General features: G+C 40.2%; 1 protein-coding gene across 1 annotated transcript in view; it reads left to right on the top strand.

Moving 5' to 3' along the window:
• Window positions 1-14,390: 14,390 nt before the first annotated feature.
• Window positions 14,391-15,217, top strand: part of LSM14B (LSM family member 14B) — a 13,836-nt gene continuing 13,009 nt past the window's right edge. Inside the window, exons 1-2 of the mRNA XM_009273956.1 lie at window positions 14,391-14,482; window positions 14,741-15,124. Of these exons, the coding sequence (XP_009272231.1) occupies window positions 14,391-14,482; window positions 14,741-15,124 (476 nt within the window). The remainder of the gene's footprint in view (window positions 14,483-14,740; window positions 15,125-15,217) is intronic.

Genomic DNA, 15,217 nt, shown 5'->3' with positions numbered 1-15,217 from the left:
GGCGGCTGCGATTTCAGCGCTGGGAAGGGAAAAGGGAGAGGGGAGGGAAAAAAAGAGAGGGAGATCACAATTTTAAACGGTCCACTCGCAGCTCCGAGCCCGGCGCCGCGAGGCGGGGGCCCTGCCGCGCTGGGGACCATCCCCGCCTGTGTCAGCGTGCGTTACACCCCCGCTGCCGCTTAACCCTTGGGGGGGAGAGCCGTGCATCTGCAAAACGGCACTTCGCGGGGAACCGGTGCGCCCTGCGCCCGCCGGAGGGCTGCTGCCAGCCGCAGCCAGGTCCCCGTCGCGCCGGGCTTCGGCTCGGAGCCCCGGACGCGTCTGGAGGGGTGCGGTGGTGCTCAGCCAGGCGCTGGCTGCAGGTGGACATGTCTTGCTGGGCGCCGGCCTTACAGTAGGGAGCTGCACTTTGACCTTATTGTGCAACCATCATAAAGGAAGTAAATAAAGTGAAAATACAACCTGCCTTTTAATAAATGCTCTCTTCTGCCAGGCGCTGTTTCGCCAGAAAACTGAACTATTGGAACAATATTAACTGAAAGATTTATTGTAGCATGTGGTAAGTTCCAAGGGGTATCAAAATAGCACCTCTTACTTAGTATTATAAAATAAGCTTTGCTCTTACGTATTGGGAATGGGTGGAATTAGAGGCTGGAACTGCGTTGCAGTGGGACCGACTCAGCACCTGCTAATGCCCTGGTTGACAATGCCCAGAACTGACTGGCCCGATAGCTGACAGAAGGCTGCGAAGGTGGAGACTTGGAAGAATAAGAGCTATGAGTTACCTGCGAGAAGGGATTGCTTTAAATAGGTCGGAGACAAAGTATTCTCTACTTAGGGTTGCCCAAACATGGGTGTCAACGCCTCCTGCATCACATATTTGTGGTGATCGCTTAACTTGTAGGACTGTAACATGAATTAAATTGCTCTGCTCACTAGTTGGCCCCATGAGCGATGGGAACAGTGCTCAAATACTGTCCCATGCCTTACTCTGCCCCCAAATATGCAAACGTGTCTACAGGGGAGAAGCTGTTTGCCAAAAGCTCGCAGGGGAAACATAAAAACTGGTAGGTATTTGTTCTTTACTTACAGGCCTCGAATAATAGGGTGAGTAAATATCTTTAAATCGAAAGTCTTAGAAATTCACTGTTTATGGTAAGGGATGTTACTGTTCTAGTTTCTCATGTCCTCCTCTCACCTGCAGTAGACTTGGGCTGCTGAGTAAAAATTACAACACTGAGCCTTTCCTAAGGCTCCGATCGCTTCACCAGGTGGCATCACTAGAAGGGACTGCCTAAGTCCTCTGAGAAGTTTTATATTAATCTCTTATTCTTGTTCTCAAATGCTTTGTACTCTGCAGCTTTTCTCAGTCGTCATTCGAAACTCAAGGGAGAGAAAGAAAACACCCTTTCTGTCTCTATGACTTTTAACTTCCATTTTATCAATTTTTGCCAAATTACAATGCTGCAAAGTAGCTGCGATTTTACAGATGTCATCGTACGTCATGTTGCCCATTTCTTACAAGGCAGGAATGCTACTTCAAGCAGGGTAATCCCAACCAGTTTGCTGCTGCCACAGTTGAGCACATTGCTAGTTTTAGCTATGATGAAATTCTATAAGCAACATACCAAAGAACTATCTAGAATAGAAGTCTGGTCACATTCCCTAAACAGTGGAAGATTTAATCTACATCAGCTGCTGAAATGATTTATTAAGGGTAAAAAAGCTAGACTTAAGCTAAAACAGCCCGGAGGTGCAGAGTGGCTGCAAGTCTGTCTTTCATGGCATCTGACCCGGAGTACAGCCCAATACTGGGCCGCAGTGCCCGAGGGGTGATGAAGAGAGAGTGACATGAGAGATGGATGAAATTATCAAGTGGCAGTAGTAGTCAGCGTGAAGGGTCAGAGCAGCCTATATTCTCCTACTGCTGGCATTCTAGGACAGCTTGAATGTAGTTTACAGTTGCATGCAAAACTAGAAATAAAACCCTAGAAATCTTCATGTCCTTGTTCTAACACTCTCTTTAGTGTACCATATGGCGTATCTACCATATTAGGTAAACAACTTAACAAAATTACAAGAGCAACTGAGATTCATTACAACTTGTGCATTATAAGTGTGTAGGATTCATTACTGAATAATTTATCTTTTCATACTCTCTGCCTCTTGTTTGACATTGGAAGTAACTTTCCAGACTAGATTCTTCAGGACTGGGATTCTAGCTCCTCTGTACTGTACTGCTCACCTTCTGTTTTAAATGGTATAAAAGAGCAACTTGCATAAGAATTCTAGTAATGGATTACTGGTAATTATTGGTGTTGGTGTAGAAATAATCAGACTCAATATACAGTGAATGCCGTGTATTTCACCCATCAGCAATTACATCAGAAGATCTTGAACATCACAGGCGCGTATGGATTCTCTAGTGTTAAAGAGTAGAAGCAGGCAGGAGCTATACAGGAAAAACGGAGGACTGTCAATGCCTTTAACCTGCTCCTTTTAGTATATTATTCTTTAAAATCCTTATTTTTTTCCCCTAGAACTAGCCTATGTAGATCATGGCACAGAGACTGTGTCTCAAGATACAAGGGGTAATGCAATTCTCTCTGTTTGTTTTCTAAAAATGTAGTTAGCCTAGAATTCATTACAGGAACATCTGACAGAGGTGACAGCAGTATGGATTATAGTGATAAGGGACATATCAGAGAAGCCTGCAGATGGTTTGAGAAGGAGAGTCGCTTTTGGTTGTACGCAGCTCCTGTGAGTCTTAACTGACTAGTCAGAATACTAAAATCCCACCAATAAATAGGTGAAAAACTGATAGTAATGGTTTTGACTGGTGATTTTTTGCTCTCCTTTCCTGTCCGTTTCTCTGCTCCTTACCCAGCCACTGATCATTTAAAATGCTGAAAGCTGGGTTTTAACCAGTAATACCTTGATTCCACAAGTTCAGTCAAACAAGATGACAGAATCCACACAAATTTTGGTTTTATTCAGAAAGCTTCACTATCCTTGTAGCCAGTATCCCACCCTACCTTTCTGCCTTGTACTCCATTTCCGATTTTTTTTGAGGAGTACAAGAGCTCAATGGACAATTTGGTAAGTACGCAGTGTCAGGAGGAGGCAAAGGAATGGAGCCCTGGTTGAAGACGATGCAGTCCTATGCAGAAGCTCTCAGTAAACTTGAAAGTCTATGTGCTGATTCTTCTGCAAGTGGGTGTCAGTCTGCACTAACAAGCATTCAGCAAAAACAGCAAGACTTCATATGCATCTGGAATACAAACGTTTGACAATCTGTAGGAAAAATATTCCTGGTTTAAGTATTTTACTTTGAATTTAGGGGCAAATGCAGTCTTACTACAGACATGCACGTGGAGGTAAATAAAACAACTTTAGTGCCTCTTTGCAGTCTATGCACTTTACTGTCTTCTCCTTGGAATCTCAAAATACTGTTAAAGTCTTGGTCTTAAAATCATCCCATGTACTTGAGCTGTCCTTAGGTGAATCCCTGAAGAAGTCTAATGCTCCTAATAGTCAGGGATTAATATTCAAAATTAAGTATGGTATGCTCCAGGAAAATGTCTTAATCCTTCCACTGGAAAATAAAGAGATGAACAGTACATTTCGAAAGCAACTGTACAGTCCCTTTTTACTTTACGATAATCATACCTACCTACACTCCTATTTCCACTTAAGGACAGTGACTATCCTGATGTGTACTGGACTGTTTCTGCTAGCTACAGAAGCACCAGCCCTTTGACTGCAATTCTGTGTTCCAGACAGAACACCTAGCGCAATGCTGCTGTGGAAGAGGTACGGCAAAACCACCCACCTATTTTAAGTGTTTATATTTGCATAACAGTTACTAGAACTCCAGAAGTGGAGCAGAAAAACAAACAACTCTTCTTTTCATAAAATATATTTAATTATAGTGAGATATGATTGAATAAATATATTATGTGACAGCTTAAGGGATACCCTCTTTTTAAAAACAAGGTATTTAACAATACCTAGTTATTAACTGGGAAATACATAGGAAATACCTGTTAGAGAGAGACTACTTACGAGCTTGATTTTCAAAAAGAAAAGTTAGCTGAGCACACAACTGCCTTGGCAATCTTCTCTAGTTTTTATGAGACAGTTAGAGGACTGTGTCACTAATACATGCTACATGCAATTCACATGGGAGTTACTTAAATATGGCTGTACTGAGGCATACCAAAGTCCATGCAACTCAACATCCTGTGCCCAAAAGAAGATGCCCAGAGAATATACTGTGGGATAAAGGATTATTGTTTAACGGCCTTCAAGGCTTTACAGTATAAAAGAGCTGTGGAATACTGTTTTTCCTTCCCAACTGCTCTTAATCTAACTTGTCATGCTTGTTACTGCCTGGCAAGATAGGAAGTATCAATACCCAGACTCATCTGTAAGGGAAGAGCTGGGGAACTTTACTAAGAAAAAGGAGCACTTGTATAAGAAGATGGACGTTTCCAACTACACACCCCAGCAGCTAGCAGATTTTTTTAAAGCAAATCTTCTGAATGGAGATTGCTAGCAAATGTCCAGAATTATGTCTGTGGAAGAGACAAGAAGCAGGCATGTCAGCAAAGATTTGTGTTTTATCTGTTCTGAAAAATTTCTTGTGCAAGTCTACATGGGGAAAAAAATATTATTAAAAGATTAGTGGTCCTTCTGGTCACTACAACTAGCTTCAATAATTTCACATATTTTGAATTTAGCAAATTATTAGAACTGACTGGGCAAAATGAAAATGCTTTCTTCTCTAAGCAAATTAAAGTAACTTGGAAAATTGAATCACTATTTCCAAGTGATACTCTGACAGAATATGTCAAGAAAATGTGCCTACTGATGGGTCTCATTACTGGAAATCCAATTTGCACATTTTACAGTCAGGATTTGTTAGTATATGTTTGAAATATTTCTTTTTAGCGAGAGGGTGACTTTGGCAGTTTTTGCTTCAGTTGTTCTGGGATTCTTTGTGAGCCAAGTATTACCCTGACAGGGATGTTTTATCAACAATATACCCTCAGACAGCTTAAACGGTATACTAATACAACGGATATTCCAGTTCTGGAGTCTTTTGTGCCTTCTTGATTCAGAGCTGTTCTAGTTCTTCCCTGAGCTTTCCAGCATCATTCAATATCTAACATTCTCTCCACCAGTCCTCACTGTTTACTTTTTGAGCAGTGCAGATCACTGGTCCTCTTCCTCCTTTACTCCTCTTCTAGATTCCAATTCTCCACCTCCCAGCAATTTAAAAAACAATGGACAAATCAGTCCATTGCCTCCAGACACAAGCTTGGTAGCCTGCTACGGTCAGAAGGTAGCTTCTGTTCTGCTTACAGCTCTGTCCAGCTTCATACATGACATACAGTAATGGTCACTCGGGTCACTCTTAAGAGATATAGTTAGGATGACTTAACTTGAGATGTAAAGGCCACAGAAAATTTCCTTGTCTATGTCAATGTACTAACTGTTCTCTTGTCACTGATTGTGCTGTATGTGCTGCTGTGCGCTGCTTCCCCATCTCTCTAATAATCTTCTGTATATCAGACGAAGCCAAGAGCCAGAGGAGATGGGAACCTGGATGGTGTGATGCTATTACACTCTCCATTCTGTGCGTCAAGAGCAGAGCAGCAGGCACTCTTAAAACTGGAACTCCTTAAAGAACTGAAGACTGCTTGATTTTTTCCAGTCAATGCCATGACACAGCATTCTTAGATCATTGCCTTTTTGCCCCATCAAAAAGAGTTTTTACTGGATGCTTGTTTAACAATTGACCAGTTATGGCAATCGGTGTTATCCTCTTTCTTTATATGCTTCTATATGCATATATATGCACTAACTCACCTTCAAAAATACATACATAAAAATAAATGAAAGAACTGAAGATAAATCTTCATCTTGTTTGTTCTTGGTCAATGCCAAGAACAGGTACAATTAAGCCACATCAGTCATGAAACAGCAGTTGCTGTAGATGAAAACATTTGTCCTATGGAATTCGATAGGCATTTGTTTTATCACAATGCCTAGAGACCGTAAGTTACAGGAACAGAGCCGGACACATTCTTTGTCCCTATGTCCGTATCTAAATCATTCAATAGTCCCATGGCACCCCTCTTTTAAAATAGAGGAGTTATTTAAAAAGAGGATTGTGTGTGTGCCTAAATATACACATTTTAGCGAAACAATAAGAAATGTCAAATGAAACTAACAGGCCAAAAAGTTGGTAAAACTTTCAGCGTACGCACAATACATAGGTCAAAATCCAGATTCTTGTAGATTTGAACTGGAAGAATAATCACATGTGCAAGCATTTCTGGAAGTCATCTTCAGGTGACAGAAGTGGCTACATCATTTTCCCTACTCCATCTCTAGTTCATAGTCTGCCAAATGCTCTTACCAAGCCTTATGGGACGATAGGATTGCTCTCAGCAACCTGACTAATCTTAGTGACATTATAAAGAAAACAGACACAAAAGACATTGAACTGGAAAGCCAGTGTAGACAGAAAAGGTATGGAAACATCATCATTTAAAGAAAAAAAAGAAAGAAATATAGTAAAGAAAGTTTGTTTTGGTTATAGTGAAATGAGATTGTATCTAAACATTTTGTGGATTTGGAATGCAACAAGTATGTGAGCAAGATTTTGCCAAGTTTTTTTTTAATGACTTCTCTGTAATAACTGATTAAAATAAATCATGCTGTAGCCTCAGACTTAATGAAAACACAGCACGAAAGGCTATTATACAAGTTTTTTTCTGAATTCTCCAGCAGTCTAAAATAGTTAGGGATATGATTCCAGACTATAGGTTACTTTCTTACACTACCTAAAATATATTCTCACTATCAGAGTTCAAGGACTTGACCCTATTCCTTTAATGAGCTTTTGCTCATTTTTGAAACTTCAAACAAATCCAGTAACTCACTTAAACATGGGATGTGTTCCCACAGTTGACAGAAGAAACTAGTACATGTTTTGAAGCAAGTCAGACAAATATTTTATCTCTCAAAATACAAGATGGGGAAAACTTCCAACCCAAAGGAAATTACATATCCAGATGAAGGGCCAAGTTTTTTATGTTAAGTTGTTCCTTATTGTCAATTTTGCCTGTATGGGGTTACTTGCAATACTCTTCCATTACCACAGAAGTATAACAACATTGCCGTCACTATTACTTAATTTTCTAGCTAGGACAGTAAACACATCCATCTCTGTAAACTAACCATTTATTAATGACCAGACAAAATGGCAGGCAACAAATATAACATCTTGTTTAGGAAAGATGATTAGTTAGGGAAGCAATAGACAATTTGTATGTTCTTGTGTAAGAAAGTCAGATTGTTTTTATGAAACTGTAAAACTTGTTTCTCTTAATTATTTTCAGCAGAGCAAAAGAGGGAGCTAGTTTTGCTGCTCTGTACAGTTTAGTGGACCAGTAAGTTTACTCATTCATTACTACTCCTTGACATGAAGCCACCTCAGTACAATTGTACAACTTGGCAGCCTGAAGCCATCCATGCTACACCCTCATCCCCAGCAAGAACCCATCAAACGTAACATCGTTGCGACTTCAAAAGCTATGTGAAGTTGCATATTGGTACATGTGTTGGTACGATCATACAACATGCTAGCTCTTACCCCTGTACTATTACCAGCATTTCCACTGACTCAAAGAGAAAAAAAGAAGTCTGTGCAGGGACAAGTTGCCCCCTTCCTAAAGCTTTCCTGTCATTAAGAGAGATTCACAGAAAACAGAACCCTTAAACCTTCTCTTGTAGTTTGACTGCTTTTAGGTGTTCTAAATTCAAACTTTTTAATTCAGAAGGATCATCTCTCCCACAGGAACCACACCATCCTCTTTTACATCTGGGTGGAGTAGTGAGCCACCTACATCACACAGAGTCTGAATCACTAACCCTTGCCCTGTGAAGACCAGAGTGTATTATTATCCTATTACAGCTCAGATAGTTATTTGAAAAGTTATTCAGTACTATGTCACTTTGGGCTTCCAGTTCATTCTCTTGCAGATGCAAATACCAGATTTCTTTCAGTTTAGAATAAAAGAAGATATGTTTTTTTCTAACTCACAACCTCATCCTCAACTCCACTTGGGGTTCTTTCTGCTTCACCAACAACAATTAAGATTCTTCAGACCAGTTTATGCTCCGATTTACACTTGCACAAACCTTTTGTCTTCAAAATGTCTTACTAACAACTGTATGTCCCAGATAGCCTTTAGAAGTTTGCTACAGGTGATGTCATGGGCAGAGTAAATGCTGAGGATGCTGCTGAGTAAAATGCAGAGTCCAAGATGAAGCTGTGAGGCTCTCCGGAAAAAATTAAGCATGTTAGTATGAATTAAGTGAGAAAATTGAAATGCCAAATCTCAAATGTTATTATTAGGGTTACTTTACAGAACAAAAAGTGCATTAACTAATAAAACCCTTGTCATACATCAAGTAATAGAGAAATGAGGTATGAAGTACAAATAATGCAAAGGCTTTGGAACAGTAAATGTCAGGATTTTCAGGTGTATGTGGAAAGTGTGTACACAAATACTACAACAGTAAGGAGAAGTGCGAGTTAGAGACCAGTCAGAGAGATACTGCTGTCTTATGTGAAGATCGATTTACAGTTGAGCTTCTAAAATGCAAAGGAGATTAAATGCCAGTTTATTGTCATACAAAAATAAGTTACTTTCTGAAACTGCACTAAAATCCTATTGCTATGAATTACCTTACCATTCTTGGTATCTTTAACCTAAACCTGAATTAAAGCCTATAAACTTTAAACTCCAAAGCCTGTTCAGTCTTATTTTAAAAAGTAAAATAACAAACAGAAATGAAGAACAACACCCTAGCAGATAAAACAATGACTAATAATTCACATCCTCAAAGACATTTCTGAAACATGCCTTTTAAAACAAGTCCAAGAACAATCCAAGCTATGAAAAATGCAGCAGATGTTATGCAGGGGAAGAACAGCATACTGCCGAGTCTAGGTAAAATGATACGTTACCTAGCTGTACAGAAAGAAGCAGAATATACTAGTCGTTTGTAAAACAGGTAAGGAGAGGGAGATTCATTTCTTTGGCTCAAGAACAGAGTCCACTACAGAAAATTAATGCAAATGAAGTCTCTAAACTAAAGCATCTAATAAAGGAGCTCTTTCCTCTATGTTCTCAGCCCAATGATGTGTGTTGTCCTGTGATTTGATTTGCACTAGCAAGAACTGGGCAGCAGGGTCTTGGTTCAATCCCATTCAAGCCTCAGTGCCAATGAAATAGTGCTCAATACTGATAGTCTGAATGTGTTCAATAATTTGTAGAGAGAGAAAGAAGTACAGAGAGAAAAGGAGGAGCTCTTAAAGAAACACTGCTATCAAGCCTTCTGGAATTTTAGCCAAACCCAATCAGTAAAGATAGATTTCTGTACAGGGAATGGTGAAATTTGCTAGTCTGCAACATCCAGGGGTCTGAAGTAGGCAGTGAATAACAACTTGTACTCTCCAAAACATATGATTTTGTTCTGAAAAGACTGTCCACAGAGCGATGTATCAGACTGTACTCCCATCTGCTCCTTAGTCTCTCCACTGAGACTACTGTCAAGTGTACCAAGTAGGTCAGTTGTGATAGTCTAGTTGTAACTTGGACTCTTTTCAGCCTAGAAGTGGATTTAGATCATTGGTTATCACTGCAGCTCTTGAACCTCTTGGAAAGTTGTGCATGAAGCTAAATACACAGATTCTTACTCTCCCAGTTAATGCATAAACCCGAAACCCTACACAAAATATTTATTTGCAGACTAATCCTCTGCAGCATTTCATCCCTCAAAGACAATTTTTTGCCTTCTTTCTCCATTTATTATCTCCTATTCGCCTTTCAGCATGCTCTTCACTCCACCTTTTGCTCACTTCATGCCTGAAAAAACTTTGTGAAATCCCACTTTCATCCCATCCCTCACATCAGTGCCTCTGTGAGAAGCATACACAGAGGCTTGCATTTCACTTCAGCGCAACACTACCCAAGAAAAAGCAGCCTATGCAGCAAAAAAACCAAAACAGTCAGAGATTTTTCCTAATGGATCTTTGTATTTTAGGCTATGTTCAGTGCTCCCCACTGTCCTAGATAGACAACTATCTCTCTTTATGCCCTAATTATTTCTAAACTTAGGTCTGAATCCTCTTACTCATTTGAATGGGAGACAGATGCCTAAACACCATTTTTAGAATCTAGGTCTGGCTTGTAAGACTTCATCCTTCAATTTTTGTGACCAAACTGCAAACTTCAGCTTCATTAACCTTTTTTGTATCACATACATTATCCATTTACCTGTCTTCATGAAAGGATCTCTTAAAATTATCTCCAGCTTCCACATCTGTGAATAAATCACTACCTAGTTAGCCAGGATAACTTCATCTTGCCATTTGTGATTCAGAAAGCCTCAGTATAAAAGGTATTTGCCTTTCTGTAACTGCTCCATCCCCCCATGCTTGAATGATGAAATGAATCACAACAGCAGACAGGATTTTGGGTTGTGTTCTTGGTCTTATGTCTAGTACTGAGTGTGGTTTTTTAGTCTCATTTTTACAGCTTGTAAAGTAGACACTCTAGTGTAGTGATGTGAGTGTGAAAAAAGTCTGGAATAGCAGTCTGTGTTCATTCTAATAAAAGATATTATGCATGTCCAAGATACTTCAGTTTTAGAAAAATAAGTACATGTATGTTCCCTCCTTACTCTGTTGCATCAAAAGTGTCCTGATGACTTCTAACCTCTATAGGTTCAGGTAGTCAAACACAACTTTTATAAGTAGGCCCTGTAGATTCATGAGGTACAAACAGCCAAGACTAGGCAGGTCAGAACGGCACTGTTGGCTTATCCCATAAATTTAAGTGGATATATTGAACCTATCTTAAAAAACTGAAAATTTTATAAGTCAGACTGGTAATTTCAATCCCCACATGGTAATCTGAATCTTCCACATGGAAGTGCTACACAAACAGAAAAATTCTCCAGCATTTTTTCATAACTTTACCATTGGATTTTCACAAATACAAAAAGAAATTATCATTTTGTGTTGTAGCAAAGAACTGTCTTTCCGTATAGAAATTGATTGATTTAGCAGGGAAGAGTAAACTGACTACAGTATGAAAAGTGGTATTGAATGCATACATGGAACAAGAAAATAGATATATTATTTTAATATGAGTGTATTTATAATAAAGCTGGTTAAAAAGTATAGATTAAGAACACATTCAATCTAGTAGGTAATTCAAAATGCTACTTTTTTAATCTCAGATACTGACACCATACCTTATAAAGACTGTGTATCTGTACAAAATAATGTTTGTTTTCAGCCAAACTCACGCAAACATTTCCTCCTTTTATATTTGTATTTCATACAGTTGTGGTCCTGCTTTGACACTCACAAGCTTTGTGGGTAAGAAGTTTAAGCTCTCTGCCTCACATCCTCTTTGATAAATTATGTTTTGTCTTGACTGTGCAATGCATTTGGACCGCTGAGAAATGCAATGGAATAATGCAGATTTATGCCAGTTCCACTAAGTGCACAGTCAAGGTACTAATTAAGAGAGCCAATCCCACAAAAGCCTAAAACTATGACATTTTATAAAATATTTCATTGAAATCCAGGAGTTAACCTGACTTTAAATTTGATACATGGGGGTGGAATGAAAGATGTCAAAATTGAAATGTCTGAGGCACAGACTCAAAACTGAGAAAAAGAGAAAGAGAGAAAGGGGAGAGAGGACAGAACAGTATTACATGTATTACAATCTCTGTATTTATTTCTGGAATAAAAAAGAAAACTACACCTATTGTTTTGATGGAATTTTTTTCAGAAGAGATACCCCTTTTCCTGAGATGCAAGACAAACTAATGTAATGAAGCACTATTTCCTACATACATCATTGTATCTTTTTCTTAAGACTGTGGGAAATGGAGAAACTAATTGTATGAAGCACATATTATCTAAATAAAAGTTACCAAGTTTTCAATTTTTTTCTACTTATTCATGTTTCTATTTTTTCATTTCCTTATTCCATTCTCCTTCCCTCTGTCTTCCCTTTATTCTAGTTTCCTTCAGTTGACTTCACATTTTTTTTATTTATTCAACTGTCTCTGCTTTTCTTTATTTAGAATAAAAACACTTACATAGATGAATCTTTTTTTTTCCTTCTCATCTTTCCTGCATCTTTTCGGTTTCTCCATCTTCTCTAGTCCCTGCTTCATTCCTGGGCTGTTTTCTACTGCCTATTCTTCGCACCACTACAGAATCGTGTTCTGTACTTGGTGACCGTACCCTCCTTCCCTGAAGCTACCACTTTTTTCTTTGAAACTACTGGTATGTTTCTAACTTTTCTTCCTCTAGGGCTCACATGTTTCTCCCTTCCTTTGTATCATTTGTTTTGTTTGCCACACCCAAATTCAAATATCTGTTCCACTTTAACCTCCTCCATTTTCCATGCTAGTCTCTTTTCTCTCCTCTTTGCCACCAACTGCAAACATATCCCACCGTCCCCAGGTGCAAGAGGTGTGCCAGTGCCTGGCTCACTTCTTCCAGCAGTGGGAGCTTGTTACAGATGTCTTTCCAACAGCTGCCCTCTGTCATTAACTCTGTCAGATGTCAGTTCAGCTCACATTGCCAAGGACATGGCCATCAGCCACCACGTTAAGTGCTCTCTCACCATCATACACCCCACAAATTTTCATCATTGCTGTAAGTCACAGGTTTCTCTTAACGACTGCGAAATGTCATTAGATATATCGGTGGTGACCATCCCAAATGACACTAGTTGCATTCCAACTGCCATGGGAGTCTCCTTAGTTCTGGCAACATAGGTTTTCCTGTAAATGAACTAGCTATGTAGTTACATACTCTGACTGTACCCTACCTCCAGTCTCCAAAGACCACAGTTACCAGTGGTCCAAAATGCTGTTCTGTGAAAGCTGTGCCTGCTGCTATCATGAGGTGCAACTCTGCTAGGTTTCTTCCTAGTACCATGATGAACTGCAATCAGCTGCTTCATATGAAGCCAAATATTCCCTCTTCATATGAGGGATGCCCAGGATCGCACGCTTGTCATGAATTTACACAGTGAAAGATGCCCTTTCATTCCCCCTTTCAACACTTAATGGATGAAGAACTGTATTTTTTAGCAGAATAAGTAACACTAAGAGGGCATTTAAAATGTCAGGTGTCATATTTCTTCTTGCTGATCACTTGTTATCTCTGACTGTTGTCAAACAAAAGATACTGAGGAAATTCATTACAGTGAGAGTATCCTCCAGAGGCAGGTCGATTTATGGCCATGATGATTATAACTAAAATTCTGTATGTTTGCATCTCTCTCCTTACCAGTGTAGAGTTTATGCCACTTTGGTGTATTCTTCTTTTCCACACTGCTTTAATTAGTCTTCCTGGGGCATCCACATTGCTGCATGGGTACATGATTGTCCCTTTCTCTTTCCTGGTATTTAAAAAAAGTGAAAGGATAAAACAATCGTAATACCTTTTGCTGAATACAGAACAAAATACTGGAACTAGAGGTACTTATGAATCGGTGACATTTTGGTGTGCATGAAGAAAAAAACGAGTTGAATTGAAAAACCCGGAGGCCCATTTACCATTTCTAAAAAATATTTTAAGAGTGGAAATAAGGAACATCAAGTTAAATATATTGTGGCGTTGGAGAATATAAACCAAAAGAGGGACTACTGCTTCTCTACCTTTGGTTGCATTGCCTATACTGACATCATTTTTCCCATTCAAAATAATTATTTGTGCCTGCCCCGAACTGAGCATTTTATTATTATTATTTCTCGCCCTATTTTTTCTCCATTTGAACTTTTCCACATTCTTAAACTAGACACTCCTCATACAGGGGAGCTAGATGATTTTTTTCATCAGGGAAGTTTCTAATGAGTAATTTACCCGCTAAAGGCACTGTTTACTGCAGTAAAAAAGGAATTTTTTCTTGCTTTGTGTAGGTTATACTTAAGGCCGAGCTAAAAATCTAAAAAGATTTACTTTAAAGGCTTTCTTATTTACTTTAAAATCTGACTTTCTTATTAAAAAATACTGTTTGCCCAATTAATATATATGAAATAATTTACTACTTTTTTTTTTTAAGCAACTCTCTCCATGCCAGAACAATGAAAATTTAACAAGAGGAAGACTGCACGTGTATCCATAAAAGATAGTGAGAAGGAAGGCGTCTTCCCTGTTCAGACAGGGAGATCTGCTCTCCAGGCTGTATAAACAGCATGAAAAGTAGCACCATAAAATACATAAGGTCTCAGGGTGGACAGCTTGGGGAATTTGGAGAACAGCTCTCTGAGCCATGGTGCGCAAGGAAGCAGGTCGTCGTGACATGAGGATAAACCTGTGGACTGCATACTACTGTGTCGCTGTTGTATCACTGATGGAAGACATGTAACCAAGGCATGGGCGCATGCCGCTCCAGCAAACCTCTTTACACTTAGACAATGACTCCCACTGTATTGTCTCCAGCTGCTGCTTTTGAATCTTATTCATTTGCGTCGCACAAATTAGTGAGATTTGTGCACTCTGACCTGCTGCCCCAAATGTAACTGCCTTGCCTGATCCCCATCCACCCTCACGTTGGTAGTGACTTCACCTCCTGTGACTATGTCTGCCAGATGCTACCGGTTGCCTCTCATTGACCCACAGATGGCTGGGGAGCCGGAGAAATCCCAGGAGACGCAGCACTGAAAGATTCATTCTCCAGCTGCGGCCTAGCATTGTGGTCCCTCTGCCACGATGTGACTTGCCGCCATCGATGCACCGGGTACATCCCATCTCCTGCTCAACAAAGGCACGGTGTGCGCCTCATGGGGCAGGCCCCCGGCATGCACCAAGGGCTCTTCCAGCACGCAACCAGGCTCTTCAACTACCATGGCACCAGAGGAAAGAAAAGGGGCTCGGGCAGGAGGCAGCCATCCCTGTTCTAGTCAGAGTGCTGCTGTGGCTTGAGGCAGCTGGCATCCGCGGGAAGTCTTGGAGCAGCCTCTCTGCTGCAGAACCCCAGGGGGGCCTGGTGGAGAGCGGGGTGAGGTGAGGCGGCAGGCGGCTCTCAGGGCGGGAAAAGCTCCCCTCAGAGACCGGCTCGGCGGGGGGTGGTGCGGGGGAGGCGACCCCCCCCCCCCG

This window comes from Aptenodytes forsteri, unplaced genomic scaffold, assembly GCF_000699145.1.
Source record: "Aptenodytes forsteri isolate BGI_AS27 unplaced genomic scaffold, ASM69914v1 Scaffold47, whole genome shotgun sequence".
NCBI lineage: Eukaryota > Metazoa > Chordata > Aves > Sphenisciformes > Spheniscidae > Aptenodytes > Aptenodytes forsteri.
This window is presented reverse-complemented; position numbering and strand designations above follow the sequence as displayed.